The 19,049-nt window shown below is 38.3% G+C and overlaps 2 protein-coding genes across 2 annotated transcripts in view; one reads left to right on the forward strand and one right to left on the reverse strand.

The window, feature by feature from the left end:
- Positions 1 to 8,404: 8,404 nt before the first annotated feature.
- LOC143363997 (uncharacterized) overlaps positions 8,405 to 19,049 on the reverse strand; it is a 44,530-nt gene continuing 33,885 nt past the window's right edge. The window contains exon 4 of the mRNA XM_076804527.1: positions 8,405 to 8,566. Coding sequence (XP_076660642.1) covers positions 8,480 to 8,566 — 87 coding nt within the window. The 3' untranslated portion in view covers positions 8,405 to 8,479. The remainder of the gene's footprint in view (positions 8,567 to 19,049) is intronic.
- Positions 9,565 to 18,888, forward strand: LOC143363985 (uncharacterized). Its single transcript, XM_076804515.1, has 4 exons — positions 9,565 to 9,584; positions 18,277 to 18,371; positions 18,489 to 18,572; positions 18,647 to 18,888. Exons 1-4 carry the CDS (start codon positions 9,565 to 9,567, stop codon positions 18,886 to 18,888), a joined length of 441 nt encoding a protein of 146 aa, XP_076660630.1.

Consider the following 19,049-nt stretch of genomic DNA (forward strand, 5'->3'; position numbering starts at 1 on the left):
GGGGCGATGCCCCTCCACTACCGGGAAAGTAAGGGTTTAACTTGACAAATACTGTCTACGCTCGGTGGTCTGCCATGGAAAAGGGGATGTCACATTTTTGTATATTTTTTAGGCCATTATCTAGATCTAGAATATGGAATCGAAAAAATAATAAGAATAGGTCTGGGTCAGATTTGAAATTGTGGCTGTCGATAAAGTACACATGATATAGCAAAGGTACAAATTGGGAAGTATAATAACAATTTCTTACGTAGCTATCAGTTCGTGGAAACGAATGAACTGATACCCGTTGGTAAATACGGACAGTCGATGAAAACATTTGTTGACGATTTGACCGTGTCGATGAAAACATAGTGTCAGTCAAATCGTGTAGATGAAAATATTTGTCGGCTATCTGACCATGTCGATGAAAACATACTGTCCACGAAAGTTAATGTCGGTCAAATCGTGTCGATGAAAACAGTGTCGGTGAAATGAGTTGTCGACGATCTCAGGGTAACCCTATTTTTGGATATCTCGGAAACCAGAGGTTGAAAAAATTTGAATTTTTTGAAATTGTGTGTTTTTCAATGGGAAATGTAGTCGCGCAAGAAAATTTTAACAAAAGTTTGTTGTTTAAACAATATATTAAAAATTTGACTTTTTTTTGCAGCGCGCCGTAATTATAATTATCACCGCGTCACGCTGCTACCTGCGCCACCTTCTTTCGCTACTAATAAAACAATAAACGACACATAACTAAATGCTAAAACTAAAAGGTTTATACTAAATGCTTATATTTCGATAAAACAAGCCAGAATTCCTTCCTACGCACGCCAGGCGCAAGAATATCTTCCATTATGCATAATTATTGTTAAATGGCAAAAAAAAATCCTGAAACATGTATCCCCTATTTTGGATCAAAGATCACACACCCAAGTTTACATTAAAATGAACTAACAATAAAGAAGAGAAACTGGAAAAAAATGAAATTTTTAATATATTGTTTAAACAAAAAACTTTTGTTAAAATTTTCGTGCGCGACTACATTTCCCATTGAAAAACACACAATTTAAAAAAAATTCAAATTTTTTCGACATCTGGTTTCCGAGATAACTCAAAAAATATGGATTTGACCCCCAAGTGGATGGTTGCCGATAAAAAAAACGCGTGTCAAATATTTTTCAAAGAACTATAAGCTCCCATAAGTTTCATCAAAATCGGATTTTCGCATCTGAATATGTTCCCTTGTCAGTGTCGCCAGATGAGGTGAGGCAGCACAAATTGAGGGGAAAAAGTTACCCTCTGTCTGTCAGTACCGGATTAGTCAGATATAAAACCCGTCATGTTACCGGAGGCTAGAAGGGGAAATTTCAGCGGGAACGAATATTGATCTGACGACTATGTCCATACTATTCCCGCCACGAGTTGCTCGAACTTGTGCACCTCGATTTTTGCACATCTTTCCGTATTAACACATTGGTGAGACAACAGTGCCATGGAAAGATACATAATTAACGCGCTCGCTATTGGCGTTCGTTTTGGCAATAGCTTTTAAGCTGTAACAAATTGTTAAACGGAAGACATCTTCTTACGAAATGTGAGAAACATACCGGTTACAGAAACGTGAAGAATTTCTCTCTGAATCGTACGATGCTTTACAATATGGAATGACTACGTGCGCAAAATTAAGTTGATTTTTTTTTGCACGAATGAGATGGTGATTGCCATACACGCGTGACAATTTCAGCGAACGTCTCTGTGAATTAATTTACGAAAAATCGAATCAAATAAATAGATAGTAGATAAAACGAGATTATTTTCAGCGTTCGTAACGCGATCGTTATTACACAGTTCAAATAAAATAATATTTTGAAAAAGAAATGAAGGTTGAACGAGTGAATTGTTTTATTGTTCAAAGACGAAACGCGTCATGTTGTCGGCCCGCGACCGAAGCGAATAGCGCGGTAGAAGAGGCAATTAGAGCGGGAACAATTGAAGATCGCAGGGCAACAAACGGACAGCTCGATTTCGACGTGATTGTAAAAGAAGATATTTTTTCGTCAGTTCAGTGTAATAAACGTTCATACCATGAGATGTTTGTGACTGTTGCCCCGAACGAGATGAAATTTTCACAAAAATTTATTGTTATTCCTATAGATACGTTCAGACCAACAAACGGTTAACTATTTAAACTTTTGATTTATTGACTAAAAACATTAGAAAACAATTAATAATATATTTATTTTATTGAACAGAATTTTATATTTTATTTAACATAATTTCATAACTAGAAATTTCTTTTTACGAGAAGTTATATTTATTACTATCATCTTCATAGCCACGATTCAGTTTCGTCACAAATCGTCTCGAAGATATGTATTTAGTAATAATACTATTGAATACATTTTATTGCAAAATGTAATTTTGTTGTTGGTTTTTCTTTATTACGCACAATAATATAACTTTGTCCTTATAAATTTACTTTCTTTCTTTTATTTCGTAACTAATTCTCTGGATTTCGTTTTTTTCTGACTTTGGCACTGTTATCAACACATTCACTGTCGTTTTCTATACCCGTATGACGTATAACAATAATCTACAGTGGGATCCGTTATAACGAGACATGATCAAGTGCACGCATACCCGGCGAAAATTCAAAGTCGATTTTCTCGAAAACAAAGCCTTACATGAAAAAATTTTGTTCTATATTTTCCACTTATTTTTTCATGTAGAATCACCCCCTTTTCGCGTGTACCATCAGTTATCGAACACCCTGTATAAATTCAACCCCAGAAGTCGCTTGTTACGGTCGATTTTTGACCAGCGACCGCTCTCACGTATCTGCGATGCCTATAATTTGTCAGGGTACTTCATCTCTAATCTTTGTAAACAGGCTCTTGATTCAAAGTAGACGTGTATTAACTGTACAAATTGATTCATGACCATTTTGTTGTAGAAAATTATTTCGACAGTATCTCGTTAATTATTAGATTTAGGACATATGCAAGTCTTGGTTAGGTAATCTGCATCTTTCATATTTAACATATTCGCATATACTTAACATACATATATGTATTTAATACAAACATATATATTATTTATGCATGTAAATAAGCAACAAGTAAATCGTCCAATTTAGACGTAGAGTTCACTGCTCCTTGAATTGTCCTGTTAAAAATTATTTTTATTAATATGAATATACTAAATTAATTCACATGAATATAATGATAGTACATTTTCTTACATTAGGCTTATTCGAGTTTCTGGATAAAATTTAAAGACATTGACCCAACTTCCTCGTTTAAAGTCGAAAGAAAATATTTTTGATTTTTGGAAAAGCAATTAGGAATTCGATACCACATTTATACAAATTAGCTACTACAGTTCTAGCAGCTACCTGTAATTTTAAACTGTTTTAAACTGTTCAAACACTAAAAATATATTAAATTGCAAATTCTCTGTACCGCAGAAGAACAGTGAACTTTCCAAGCGAAGTAATACGTTAAACGTTTATTAGTTCCAGTGGAGTTGAATCGCAAAAAATTCAATCAGAGGTATATTAATTTGAGAGGCAGTGGATTCTCAAGCCACCTACATATTTATTCAAACAAAAAGCTTCATTAAACAGTTGGAATATATCGATTCAAATGAATATTAAATTATGTAAAAAGACCAATTAAAGATAGGTGAAATTGAGGTTTATCAAACTAAAAGGCAGTCGCGTCTTAAACAACCCGTACGTAACGACAAATAAGTTCTAGTTATTTTAACGGAGAAGAAAATCGTGCGGCAAGTAGTTAATAGGGACAAAGAAGTTCTAGTCAATGCATCGCAATGATTGGCGTAGCGAAGGAAGCTAATACAGATGGAACAACGACTATGTTCTGCAAAGGAATCAGAACATCGCAAACTTTGTATCAAACCCGGGCTAAAAATATATCGTTCCATTTAAACAAACATCGATAACCTTGAAATCTCCTAAAAATGACCTTGAATTTTTTTTTCCCTTACACTGTTATATGTGGTCCTTCAAACAGTGTAACTTTGTCCTACGGAGTTTTTTTGTACAACGAAAAGTAACGGAGATATTTAGGTGTCCTGCTTTATCGAATTCACCCTGTATATCTGTATATCTGGTAAATTATTATTAATATTTGATTGGCATACACACGTTATAAATTCATTTTTCAAAATCAAATCATAACAAATTTTGCGAAATTATGTGGGGTGACCGAAGTACCCATTTTAGCCAAACTTTGACTTTACCGATACTATAATCGTCGCGTATGTGCGAACAGATCCGATCAATATTCCATCACTAGATCAACCTTTTTTTTTGTTTTGAGGAGGTAATCTCGTTACGGATAAAAGAAGGGGGGTGGGTTACCGGGTTATTTGAGGCTCCTCGGCAGGGGTGTGCAGTACCGTGTGTGCCTACTAACTCCTCCCCGTCCGTCCCGAGGCTCCTGGTGGCACCCGTGTCCCGCACGCGCATTTCAATCCAGTATGCCACCGAGTTTGCATACCACCCTGGATGGGGACGCGGCCCTCTCCCGTACCTACCCGCGAGTCAGTGGAACAACCCACACCACCACGGTGAGTGGCCGATGCTCGAGAGCCGTTGCGCGGCCACGACATTGTCGGCTATATCGGTGTCAGACCAGAAGACCACTACTAATCAAATTACAAAACTTCTTTATTTTTCGTTACAAAAGCGAAACAAACGAACAAAAATTGTTGGATTTAAAGGCATAATATGGTATAAAATGTAAAAATATGAAAATATAAAATATAAAAATGTAGGAATTGATTTGATTTTTTTTTTTTATATGAAATCCGATAAGATTGATAAATAAGTTTTTCCTTCATCGCATCACCAATTTTATGTTCCGTCTTTATAGAGCAAACAGCGAAGAAATGAAAGACGAGGGCGAAGACGCTTCTCGTGAAGAAAATAGAGATAGAGATGGGGGGGGGGGGATGCAATTTTACTGAAGGATATTAGCTTATAACTTCTGCATCCATTTAACTGCGATCTTACTTTTCCTGTTCGATTTCCGTTTCGACGCTCACGTTTGGATATTATCTAATTACTTGAAAAATTGACGTCTCAAAATTTTACACATATATTTGAAATCTAGCTATTCATAAATGCTACAGAAAATATTTGAGAAAACTACTTCTTGATGTCGTTGAATTAATTTTTATAACACTGTATTGTAGGGTTGTGGATGACAGATAATAGTGTCTCCACTACCGCAAAATTCATTGAACTCAAACTTTAATAAAAATTTTAATGCCAACCAATTTCGTCTTAATTGCTCTTTAATAAAAGTCATGCTGTAGTTGAAATATTTAAACCAGCAGGTGCAAACGGCAAGCAATATTCGGATTTTCAAATATGTCATTGTTTCAAAAAGTGTGAAAAGCACGCTTCATTGCGCGGACAAACGAATAGCTGTTTTTTCTTTTTTTATTAATATCAAAATACTACAAGCAAGAATTATTTTTCACATTACACATTTGGAATAAAACCTGTACCTCTCAGAAAAAAAAACACAAAAATTCGTTGAAAATTAAAAGATTCAATAAAATTGCTGACCTCTGGTATTTTATATTCGAACGATTTCTTTTAAGCTACACAAATTTTGATTTCATGAACAATCCGGAAGGCAGATATTTCCTACTCGAGAAATGGGTAGTATAGACGGAGGCTCTTTGCCAAGGTAATTTTTCCAGTCATTTGTCTTAATGAGAGCCGTCGGGACACGCGAGAAGAGAAAATATGCAATGGACCCGCGAGAAAGGGCGTTTGCAGCAACAGAATGATCGAAGGAAAATACTTTTTCCGCATTATGCTTGCAAACACTCAAACTAGGGCAAGGGAGCCAAGTACTGTGGGGGTGCCAATTACTGTGCCTATATTAATAATATTTATTTTTAAAGCATAATGAATATAGCTATATATTAACTAATTCTAATGAAAAAAATTTAATATTTTTTTTTAATATTCATTATGCTTTAGAAATAAATATAATTAATGTCGGCACAGTAATTGGCACCACCACAATAATTGGCTTCCTCACCCTATGCGTTGACATTTCATCGAGTGTTCATACCCGTTGAAACGAACACGGGAACTTCGTTTGCTCGTCTAGCGGAATTATAAACTTTCTTTGAGGAAGTATATTTTGGTATAGCTTCTAGACACACGTAGCAGAATTATCGGTGAAAACCTTTTCTAATATTTCACTCACTTGTTTAGTTACAGTTATTTACAATCGTTTCGTGCTGTATCGATCGTGCTCGTCACTTTACTTCGTCTTTACTGGTGTCACGTCGGACGACCGACGTGTTGTTGATGACGTCACCCGCGACGCATCATAGGTTAAGGTAGAAAATAAGTTAATTATAAGTTATTACTTCCCCATCATTTCCATCCGCGAGCGCGCCAAGACGCTCGACAGTACGTCATCAGGTACTAGCGAACCCCACCTTGATACCCGGTTGCGTCACACTCGCCCCACACGGACCCCGAGCGAAGAAGGTCCGTGTAGCCCCTAGAAAAACGCAAGCTCGCGCTTGATCGCCCTTCAGCCGCGCTCACATCTTGCGATTTCGTTCCAAAGCGTTACTATATCAAGCGTCTTATAGTTTCTTGTTGGAAACCAGGGTTCTGCGTTACCGATCATAATCGTAATCGCGACATCTCCGTTTATAGTAAAGAACAACATATGTAGCAAAGCGTGCGAATCCCTCACTCTGTGTGTAGCCGCGTGCGAAGAAGGTCATTTATGTTTTACTCAGTCCGGTTCGAAGTGTAACGTACAAAATATATATCTATAGACCACTAAAAGGAGTTCTTAGTCACTGCGTAATACCTGCAATCTACAACAGTTTGAATTTGAAGGACGCAGTGAAGGTGGACGACCAAAAAAAGGGTTTTCTGAGGCAAGTGACATGATAAATCGCAGGCAAATAGAAAGCCTGTTGACGCAGTACACCCCGGAAGAGTTGGAGTACATAGCACGAGTTGCACACAGAGCATCGGGGAATGAATTTATATCCATGGTATTATGTATTGGTAACTGTACACAAAGTGCTCATACAAGGTGCTGATGTGGTAGAAAGCATCCTATTGTCCATCGGAAATCTTTCAGAAGATACCCAGGAAGCAACGCATAAGGAATTATGTACGATAATTTCGCGAGTACCACACTCGGAAAATTTCTCGACGGGCCACCAACCAAGATCTCAGTGACCCAAAAGAAGCCATCTGGGGATGTTTTAAACATTTCGGATAATCTGGCAGAATAATGTTTCCAACAAAAGTTAATCGATACTCAGTTATCTATAAATCCCAATAGACAAAAATTTTTTTGATAAAAAATTATGGTCATCTTAATTTTTTAAGTAAATATAAAACTAAGTATTTTTTATTACATATTGTTGTAGCTGATGTTAAGACGAATCTTTTATTTATTGTTAACAAATATAGTAATAATTGGTGTTCAAATTTCAAAATTACAAAAGGTTATTTATATATAACCAAGTTACGTTCAAAGCTTGGCTTTGTAGTTTTTAGTAAGTTATTAAAACATTTGTGTTCGAGCAATCAGCTGGTCGGTGCCGCTGTGCGTCCGCACGCACACACGGCAAATTAGCGACTGCCGAACTTTGTTTGTATTGAGGACTCGGCCGTCGTCGCGGTTCGTCTCTCTCTCTCCCCGCACACTTCGGGCGGACCGAGTAGTTCGGGGTGCGCGGCGAGGGGAGAGAGCCCCGTCAATATACACGACAATCCGTCGAGCCCTCGCTCTCTTTTCCGAGAACCGCAGTGATAACACGAATCAATCGATTAGCTCTCCCACAAATTCCGACTTTATTTCTCAAACATTTCGCGATCGTAAGTTAAAGGTTCCAACGTTACGGAACCCAACGAAGATCCAAAACAATTTGTCTTGTAATGTTCATGAAAATTTTCATAAAAACCATTTAAAAAATATTTATATAATAATTACTGTTCAAAGCAATGTAGTTAATTAATAACAGGAACAAAATTATATCATCCTCTAACAATAACAATACAGTTCTGAACAATTAATTTATTCGCGTATACGTTACATTTATAAAGTACATATTAATATTTGGCTGTTTACAACATTTCGAATTTTGCAGTTAAACATATTCTTTATTGTACGTACAGTTTCATTCATTTGTTATTTATACCCAACATAAAGTTTAACTAATCATAACCGAAATTAGTATTTTAGAAAACAATATTCTATTGTATTCGCGAGACTGCAGTGACTATATATATAGCTATTTTTAATTGTAATTCCTACTACTAACGACGCTGTCAGCAGATTTTAGTTCCAGTTGGTTATACAGGATGTGACACGAAAATGGTAATGGGGTTACGTGACCCCAAAAACGTTGGACACGAAAATGCATTGGATGATAGGTCTATCCTTATACCTCGTCTGTGGTGCAGCGTTCATTTCATAACTTTAATTTCGTCAATTTTAAACTGTCCGATATTTTGATAAAGGTCCTCGTATTCTTCAAATTTTGAAAAATGTTCCTGCCACGAAAACATTGCATTTGTCTAAAACAATTGCAATAAATAAATGGTGAAGAAAACCTTTTTTTTTATTTCAAATGACAACGTTTTTAACGTACCGGACACTCTACGACTGTGTGTGCATTTGAGAGTAAAACTGTCGCGAGTTACTCTCCAGAGTCAAATTCGTCAGTGTTTTATTATGCACGAAAGGAATAGCCCTCTCCGGTAGCAAATATTTCCGATGCTACCGCAGAGTGCCATTCCTTTCGTGCATAATAAAACACTGACGATTTGACTCTGGAGAATAAGTCGCGACAGTGTTACCCCTAAATTCGCACGCATCCTTAGAGTGTAGGTAGACTAAAAATGTTGTCATTCGAAGAAAATGTTTCTCCACCGTTTATATTGCAATTGTTTGAAACAAATGTTCCTGCTTTCGTGGCAGGAGCATTTTTAAAAATTTAAGGGAAATGAGGAACTTTCTCATAAAAGCGGACATTTTCAAATTTCCGTAATTAAAGTTATTTCAAGTGAACGCTGCACCGTGACATACAGCTTCCGACGGCTGGCGCGCGGTAGAAGCAGCGGCCGGACAGTCTTACCTACGTGCAGCGTTCACTTAAAATAATTTTAATTCTCATTAAAGGGTCAGTAATGGGGACACTTTGCCCTATCTCCCCATTCTTTTTCAAATTTTTAAGAATATTCCGGCCATGAAAATATTGCATCTATTTCAAACAATTGCAAAATGAATGGTGAAAAAAACATTTTTTTCAAATGACAACATTTTTAGTATACTCTCTTACGTTATCACTATAAGCTCCCAAAAACTCATCTTTGATCTTTGTCGATTTGTTAGTTCTAGCCGTATAATTTAATGAAAAAAGAGTGACACTTTCTTACTTTTCTGTAAAATCATGAAAATCCTTTGAGACTTGTTCATAGGTGACTACAATATATTCAAGTTTGAACAAAATGCGAAACATTGCTGCAACAAGAGTCCGATTTCGCGTGGAATGATCCTTATAAGAACAAGGCGAGAGCTTATCGTTTCATAGAGGACGAAATACAGAAAGTTTCTGATACAATCGAACGAATCAGTTCGAGGGAACGGCGAGAACGTCCGCGACGTCGGCCATTGTGGATGGAAATCATTTTCCTTAGCCTCCGCCGAGGAATAAAAAGTCATGTGCAGCTCTGAAGACGCAGGGAATCGAATCGCATAGTTATCGGATGCACCGGCCAGCCTCGTTTTCATAACTTACCTTGGCCGGGAAACCATGGCGTTGTGAAAACAATTAGTTAATGGGACGCGGGCGAAGTTTACAAGCTGATCGAGCAACGTTTAATAAAGTCAGAGAATTTTAAACTTTCGTCGCTTGCCCGGTTCGATCTATCGCTTGAAATTACCGGTCGAATAAACGGGGCTTTTAGGAGTTGTAACCCCCGACGAATTAGATCAGGTTAGATAAACGTGGAAGTTCGTGTCATCTATTAACCCTTAACACCCCAACGTGCTTCTGTATCATAACTGACCACTACTGTCCAAAATATGGCGAGTGTATAATCGATTAATAAAATGGCTTTTAGCAAACAAATAAGATCTATCGGTTTCTAGAAAATCGAAATATGCTCAAGTAGTATGCTCGAGGATTATACGGTTCACACACAATTACAGACGTATTTCGCGCGTCCTCGTATCTCCGGAAGATAAAAATGAATTTCTTCATCCCCTCAATCAAGAAAACCGCTTAGGAGATCCTTCGTTTTTACGCGAACAAAGGTGGCTGCTTTGCGGGAAGTTTTTTGACGGGAAATTAGCGGAGATGTTGACACCGTTGTTGCTCGTACATCTTACTTTTTTGTAATAAGGAATGCCATTGTCCTTAAATAAAAAGAAAAATTAAAATCGACTTTTACGGATGTTGCACGCAATTTCGCGCAGGAAATAATTCCAAGATATAACGAAGATAGAAATGTTTCTGATCGGTGTACGTTAGCGTACCGTTTTCATTATTTTCAACCGATCCGTCGGAAACTACCTTTAAGAAGTTCAGCTATCTTCTTTCCTGCAATAACCCCAAAGAAAATGATTATATCCGGCTTTTCAGATTGATTTCAATTATATCTACACTACAAAATTCAATAGAATTGAGTAGAATTTTTCTTGATTTTAGATCTACAAAGTTGCTACCACTGAAAATAAGATTTCGTGGGGTTTCTTAAAGTTTGACTACAGAAACTGAAAATTGCCCAAACATCCGCAGTCCATCGACAAGAATCACCCGCCATAATAAATAAAATATCTCGTTAAGCATCGCGTCCGTGATGAGAGGCAAAAAGCACATGAATTTTTCACACCCCCCAAAATAGAAGGACTCGGCAGTTAAGGTCAAACGTCTCTAGTCGTTCTCATAAGGTCATCGAAGTTGAGATGAGTCACAAGTGATCGAGGGCTGGTTTGTCGATCGCCGGACAATTTCTGAATTACCGAAATTTGGAAGTACAGTGAATTTTCGATATATGTCAACAACACGGGTCTTGCCAGTGTCATCACCATTGTTGCATTTCGATAAGAAACTTTCGATTCTTGTATCGAAAACCTTTATAGAAAATAAAATTGTTCTAAATAAATAATAAGTTGATCGTAAAAAATAGAAACTAGATGAAAATGTGCCTGTTCTTTCAACAACTTTCATAAATTGAAAATAATATTCTCCAATTTTTCTAACACCTTCACAATTTAGCTTTCCAGTTTCCATTTTTCTATAAATGCACAAAATCCACAGCGAACAAAAATTAGCACTTAACGATGTTTGTTTATTGCCCGTTGTTCAATTCCATTTTGGCAATCCACTCTCGACAATCGCGTTCGATACGGTGTTCCACGGATTCCACGTCGCAATTAACACGGGCCGGAAGTCACCGCGCATAATTTTGCGTAAGGAGAGTTAGACACTGTCAAATTGCGGAAGACGAACACTACGGGCTTAATTGTGATCCTTATTGGGCCCACCGTGAAATATGGAACAAGAAGCGGATCGCGTGTAACTGTATGCGCCTCGTATTCGGGCGCACACGATCCCGGCCGACGGGATATAATACCCTGCGGGAATAATGATTCCCCTCTGTGACGCAAATTTTTCGAGCGGAGACTGAAATTCGAATTTTTACGGCTAATCAAGAAAGCCCGTCACGTGCGCGATTTCAACGGGAATATCTACATATGTCGGGTATGCAAACAAGAACTTTTTCATCCCATTCTTCCGTTTGTTTCAAACGCCAATGCAACTCGATGAATAAATATGAACTTCCCGGAACATGCGAAAAATCCCTCGGCGAAATAGTCAATCGAAGTTTTCTTGTGAGGTTTAAAGCAAACGCGAAGTATTCGTCAAACAATTTGATTATTTATTAAATTATTTCTTAATCTATTTAATAATCAGAATAATTATTGTTAGAATACGATAGAATTTCGTGGCTTGATTTCGAGAAATATTGTAATCGAATACCGTTGTCTGGCCCTCCGGAATTTTAATTAAAAATTCCGTAAAATTAACAGAGCTATGGCACGCGATCAGTTCATGCTCCTACGATACTCAGCACGACACGTAGAACGTAAAACGCGTTGTTTGGGACAATTCTAATTTCTTAAAATCTCTATTAACAGTTAGAATTTCTAACAACGATGATACTATTAAAATAAATTGTTTCATGGGATTTTCCGTAAAAATTGCTTTCTCTCGGAACGTTCACGATTCACAGGCTCAATTCACTGTTACAAAGGAAATCATGAAAAATATCAGGTCACTTTGAATTGTCACTTTTAGATAGACACAAGACGTCAGAAATGACGCTTTTATATCGACAATAACTATATTTTCCTGTCGAAGCAATTTTCTTTCGTTACGTCAACGGTATGACGAATCGCCCTAAAAGTTTCAATAGAATCGGTCGCACGGTCTCTGGGAAAGCAATTCCGAAAGATCAGCAAATTTCACAGTGTCCAACAATATCTTCTCCTGTCCCTTGCGCCACTATTTTATTTGATTCATCAAACGCTACGTCTGTATCACCTGTAACAGCTTTTTCACGATATGCCCAAAGGGAGACGGTTCACTCTATGACGTAGGTAGATTTTGCCTACAACCCTTAATTTTTAACGTTAAAATGATGATTTCACATCACTTTATAGAAATATCGAGAACACGTTCAGTCAGATTTTCAACGATTTCGAGCGTATGTCCGAAGAAACAAAAAAATTAATTTATCCTCCAAAAATCTTCAGAAAATCTAATATTATATTATTTTATTAATTTTATACAAAAATGTTATACAATAAATACGCCATTCAACTCGGGCGAGTCCAAAGAATCGTCGCGTGTGAAAAGAGTTCGCGTATCTTTTGCAGTTAAAGCAGGACAAATGGTTAAAGTTATAGATTGTCGTCACTAAATAAAAATCAAAAATACAAGATAAAGATCCACAGTCTAGTTATTACATTATTCTCTGTTCATTAGAATTGTTGAAAGAAGGAATACATTTTTAGTTAACTTCTGTTCTCTGCAATTTTCAATAAAAAAAAAAAAATTGTAGAGAACAGAAGTCGATGTGTAATCATTGCAGAATATACTTTTTATAATAACTTTTATCATAACAATAAATTTTATATAACTTTTTCCTCCGTGAAAATGTTCTGCTCGACTTCGTTAAGGAGTTATTAACGAAAAACGCGGGTCATTGAACAGTACATTGAAAATTTAAAAAAATATTTATTTCAATTCTTCCGTAAATGACCATGGGATTTCGCGAGATTGGAAATAAAATAAAAATCACGTTCGCAACAAATGACGCGTTTATTTTATCGCGTTTTGTGTATAATCGCGTGGATGGTCTATTTGCCCGTTGGCCGGACATATCCGCGCTTATTAAAATCGAAAATTTAACAGATTACATGTTTACGGAGAGAGAAGAGTCATCGAGTCGTTCGGGCGAAATATTAATCAATATATTGCGAATTTTAATGCGAAAGAAATATCGCCTGCGTTGGGCGATATTCATTTCCCTTGCGAAATTTATTTCCCTTTTAAATCGTTTATGCGTTTCTAGATTTTCTAAATGCTTCTATACTGTTTTGCGTTTGATCCATCCATTTTTAACACGAATCTATAAAATCCTCGGTCTTGTTAATCATTGTTCGTTTAGCCTGGGACGAATGATCCTTCAAAATATAATTTTTTAAATTCGATGCTCTCAATGGGCTGATACAAAAACCTTTTAAATTCCACGAATTTGAATGTGAAGATATTTAATATCCCGATCAAGAGCTTTCGACAGAACGTAACAAATCCGATTTTATCGTTTCCATTCGCGGGATTGGCCAGCAGGGACACGGTAGGAATCAGTGTTAGGTGTGGCCAATAATTTCATTGTTACGTTTTCAGCGCCGTAAGGAAAAATCGGCTTGATACTCCGCGTTTTCCAGCTACACTGAAATTTTATCTTCGACTTTTCCTCGTTTTTCATTCTACATTACCCCCGGTTCTGCTTGGTAGCGTTCACGTTCGTGTCGGCCCCACCCCCTCTGCCCTTCGCCGTTGCGTCAGAGTAATAAGTTTCAGGAGCCACTGCTCGATCGCTGGTCGTTCAATCGGCTGCGAAATATCGGAAATTGTTACATGCTTCTCGTATGCTGATTTATTTTATTTCTGCCCCCATCGATTGGCTGCCTCGATTTTACAATCACTAAATAATATAAATCCGTTTCGAAGAGGATACGTTGAGCAACAGTATCCGCTTCGTATTTTCCGCATTTCTTCACAGGTGAGGAGAGGTGTTAGCTCCACTTTTGCCAGTTCCACTATCATAATTTTTCCAGCCACGAGGCTCAGGGACAAACAGTTTCTCTGGAAATAAAGCATCGCCTCCGGAAAGGGCAAATTTTTTCGTGCAACACAGGCACGCGCGGTTTGCTAGAGTCTTACACAGAATGTATGTCGCGGTGTGTACCACCCACGTGCTCTCAGCAAATACCACCCTTTTCTTCAGTGAGAACAGAAGCATCCCGGTGGTAACAATATCGCTACCCACTTGTGGTGTACCTTTTCATAATTCGTGCGAAAGTACGTATCGTCCCTTTGACAGCGAAACTGTATATACGTGACATCCTTTCTTCCCACCCCTGCGACCGTCAGAGATGAGAACCGCGCCAAGGGAAGAGAATTTAGGGGGAGAATTGCTTACGGCGTTTTTAATACGTCTGATCGCCATACGGTTGACCCCTCGTGTTTTTGTTCTCTTCTGGCTACGACTTATTCCTCGTCGGTCACTCGTGACTCCTATTTAATCTGTGAATCATTGGTAGGATGATAGAAAACATGATGATGGGCTAGAAATAGTTAACGCATTGGTTACCAGCGGTTGTTTTGGCAATAGACTTCATCATATGATATTGTTTAAGATGTCCTTTTTTAAAATGTGGTGTCATATACGGTCGGTAAAATATCGATAGAAAGAGAAATAATTACAGTAGAGCCTCGCTTCGTCGACCGTCATTTATTGCTAGAACTCCTCGTCCCTTTCATACTCACAAGGGAACATAATCAGATGCGAAAATCCGATTTTGATGAAACTTGTGGGAGCTTATAGTTCTTTGAAAAATATTTCACACTTGTTTTTTTTTATCGGCAACCATCCACTTTGAAGGGGTGAAAACAGCCCTCAAAGTTGGCGGTCAAAACCATATTTTTGGAGATATCTCGGAAACCAGAGGTCGAAAAAATTTGAATTTTTTTTAAATTGTGTGTTTTTCAATGGGAAATGTAGTCGCGCAAGAAAATTTTAACAAAAGTTTGTTGTTTAAACAATATATTAAAAATTTGATTTTTTTTGCGGCGCGCCGTAATTATAATTAGCACCGCGTCACGCTGCTACCTGCGCCACCTTCTCTCGCTACTAATAAAATAATAAACGACACATAACCCAGTGGTATTGTTTAAAATACTATACAGGTTTATACTAAATGCTTATATTTCGATAAAACCAGCCAGAATTCCTTCCTACGCACGCCAGGCGCAAGAATATCTTCCATTATGCATAATTATTGTTAAATGGCAAAAAAAAACATGTACCCCCTATTTTGGATCAAAGATCACACACCCAAGTTTACATTAAAATGAACTAACAATAAATAAGGGAAACTGAAAAAAAATCAAATTTTTAATATATTGTTTAAACAAAAAACTTTTGTTAAAATTTTCTTGCGCGACTACATTTCCCATTGAAAAACACACAATTTAAAAAAAATTCAAATTTATTCGACGTCTGGTTTCCGAGATATCTCAAAAAATATGGTTTTAATCCCCGAGTGGATGGTTGCTGATAAAAAAGCACGTGTCAAATTTCTTTCAAAGAACTATGTATAAGCTCCCATAAGTCTCATCAAAATGGGATTTTCGCATCTGAATATGATCCCTTGTCAGTATCGCCAGATAAGGTGAGGCAGCACAAATTGACGGTAAAAAGTTACCCTCGGTCTGCCAGTACCGGATTAGTCAGATATAAAACCCGTCATGTTACCGGGGGCTAGAACTTTCTGTGAACAATATTTTTTAGTGTTGGTGTTAATTTTTAAAACATAAACGCATGCTCTTCTGTGTAAAAAAGGAGATATTGTACATACATAGTACAAATTAAAAAGTACTAACATAGCTATATTTCAGATGTTAGTTTTATTTCGGTATGTATTTCAGACGTTAAAACCACGTCTTGAAAAAGACGTCTTTAGGGGAGTCGTATCGTCGTCATTTATTTCAATAATTCATCATAGATTTGAAGATACGAATTTTGGCCACGAACTCGGCCGAATTCGCCACTGTGCGATGGCTGGCAACTTGAGGTTGTACTCACACCCGATTCGGAGCTTTCGTTGACACATGTTTAGAAAGTTAGGGGTCTTTACTGTGGACGATACCTTGTTCTTAAGGGATCTGGCCGCGGAGTGGGGATGGGCGAGGGTGTCTTCTAGGAGCGCGAGTGACTTCTCATTACTTATCGTGGAACCATCCGGAGACGTATTCGGCACTTTAAGTAATTTTGCGAGTGAATCGATCTGGGAGCAGGAGCAAGTGTGTGAAGTGAGAACAACATAATTCCAAATCGTCATTCTTGTAATATTCGGACAAGTAAGTATTTTTATTGCTACTATTTGTTATCGTTCGTGTTTTTGCTTATGCTCTTCCGCTATATTTGTTACATTGATATAACTTCTCTTAATTTCCGTATATATCTCTTTAATTAATGTTTAAATTAGTATGTTTTCTTATAAACCATGCCATAGAAATTTTGACTGTATTTTTCAATTCTAGGCAAGCAAACAATGGAAACTGCAACGTGGACGGTGGTTCAGTTCATCGAAGATGGCAGCGTGGAGGCAGTGCCAACAAAGTGGTTAGAGGGCGAAAATTGTTACTGGCCACCACTGCAACGGGGTCGTTTGATGACCGCAATAAAAAAAATGGAGGCCAGTAACAATTTATGGACCAAGTACAAGGTCAAGATTTTTAGAAACAGCACTTTCGGTAAGTTACAATTTGTTCAGGATTCAAGCGTTGGAATTCGGCGGCTATTGTCTCAACTGGCGACCGCTGTATCATACAGTTTTTGTCTCGTATGTCAACACGCGGCAAGAACGCGTGTCGCCGTTGCTCGACACCGCGTAGCAACAGTTTCGTCTCTCATTGGCCGAATTTCAACGCTCGAATCCTTCAAATCGAGACAAACAAGGATTATCCGATTCGGGAGCACCAATCACGGTGCTCCACATTCGATGGTCCTTGTTATTTAAGGCACCTGCGTGTGCCTTCTCACTCTCTTAATGTTCGTCACTCGCATCACGCTGCTTAACGCTCTTAACGTTCGTCTTCAGTCATATTTCTCGCGCTAGTTTGCTGCTCGCGCTCGTCTCGCTCAGGTCAGATTTCAAAATCTCTCGCTCGGAGACTCTCGCGATCTCGAACTGCTCGTTCGCAGTATTTTCTACAATCTTCCGCGCCGCGTTACGTGCATTCTGCCGCGCGTTGAAGATCTCCGTCGCCCGCGTTGAACATTTCCGTATCGCGGCGGCACGCGTTTCGTGCCGCTCAAGATTTCCGTTTCGCGTTCCGACGGCAGAAATCTGCACGCGCAAGATATCCGTCCATCCGCCGGCTCGCGATTCTCGATCGCGCTTTCTCTCTCTCGATCGTGCGCACCTCGCGACGTCCTCGTTCTCTAGCGATCGCGACGTTCTCGTTTTCTCTCTAGCGCTCGCGACGTTCTCGTTCTCTCCATCGCTCGCGAGTGACCGGCCGGTCGTGCCGCCTGTGATCGGTCTGCGATCAATAAAGTGCAGTTTAATATCAGCTCCCTCTCCCTTTCCCTCTCCCTCTCCCTCTCCCTCTCCCTCCCCCCCCCCCCTCTCTCTCTCTCTCTCTCAACCTCTCACTGACCCATCCTGTGGATTCCTTTGCGCGCTCAACTCTGAGTGGTCCCGGCATGAGGCTGCTCCGACCGTCGGTCGACGCCGAAACACAATTATTATACACTCTAAATGTACAATTGAAATAATAACGCTTGTAACGCTTTCGTTTAATGCTTCTAGATGACTACACGAAGGCCAGAAACAAGGCAAAGGCCGCAGAGGAGACGAGCGATCTGCAATCGGAGGCAGAGTCACCATCGGAGAGAAGAAAGAGGCCAGCGTTTACATTAGAAGACAGTACCTCCTCTGACGAGGCAGCAGTTTTCTACCCTGCTCCAGATTTGAAAAAACAGAGGAACATAGGTATGTAAATTCAAAAGAAAGCACTCTATAAAACATTATATATTACATTCATAGTTATAAATCATTCTGGTTCTGTAATTAGTATATCTTTTTAATCAAAATATATTTTCTTTTCAGCCGCTTGTTCGCACTCTGTTGGCGAGGAATCGCAGGGAGAGGGACAAGAGGATGAGATACATTCCGATAAGCAGTGTAGTATTGGTAAGTTAAGAAAAATATTTTAGAGATAAATAAGTTCACTTTAAAACATATAATATCTAACAAACAATTAATAGGAGAGCAAACGGAAAATAATTGCTGCAAGGGGTGCCAAAAAAGAGATGGGATGTTAAAAACACTAATACTGCAGAACCATTTGACGAGAGTTCTGCTCACAAAAGTATTAGCAGAGATGCGTGCGCTGAAGGAGATAACACAAATCAATAACGCAGGAGGATCACGCAGCGTGTCGTTTCTGAACAAATTCCCGAATTTAAAATTCCCGCTAAAATCGTTAGAAGAGGTTAGAATTGGTTGAAGAAATTCTAAGCAATCCGGAGGAATTTGATTATGGAGTAAGTACAATTTACAGATGTAATAAATAAACTAAAAGTAATTGATCTTTCATTTCCAATTTGCTTTTTTATAGTTGAGTCCCTTTTTCTCTAGATCATTTACTATTTATACTCCCAGTTCCAT

Source organism: Halictus rubicundus, unplaced genomic scaffold (assembly GCF_050948215.1).
Source record: "Halictus rubicundus isolate RS-2024b unplaced genomic scaffold, iyHalRubi1_principal scaffold0207, whole genome shotgun sequence".
NCBI lineage: Eukaryota > Metazoa > Arthropoda > Insecta > Hymenoptera > Halictidae > Halictus > Halictus rubicundus.

Excerpts from the sequence above, each read along its gene's own strand:
- LOC143363985 (XM_076804515.1), top strand. The coding sequence starts at position 9,565 with ATGATCCTTATAAGAACAAG. Across the intron at positions 9,585-18,276 it reads ATGATCCTTATAAGAACAAG|AAAGAGGCCAGCGTTTACAT; the intron begins GCGAGAGCTTAT and ends ATCGGAGAGAAG. Across the intron at positions 18,372-18,488 it reads GAAAAAACAGAGGAACATAG|CCGCTTGTTCGCACTCTGTT; the intron begins GTATGTAAATTC and ends TTTTCTTTTCAG.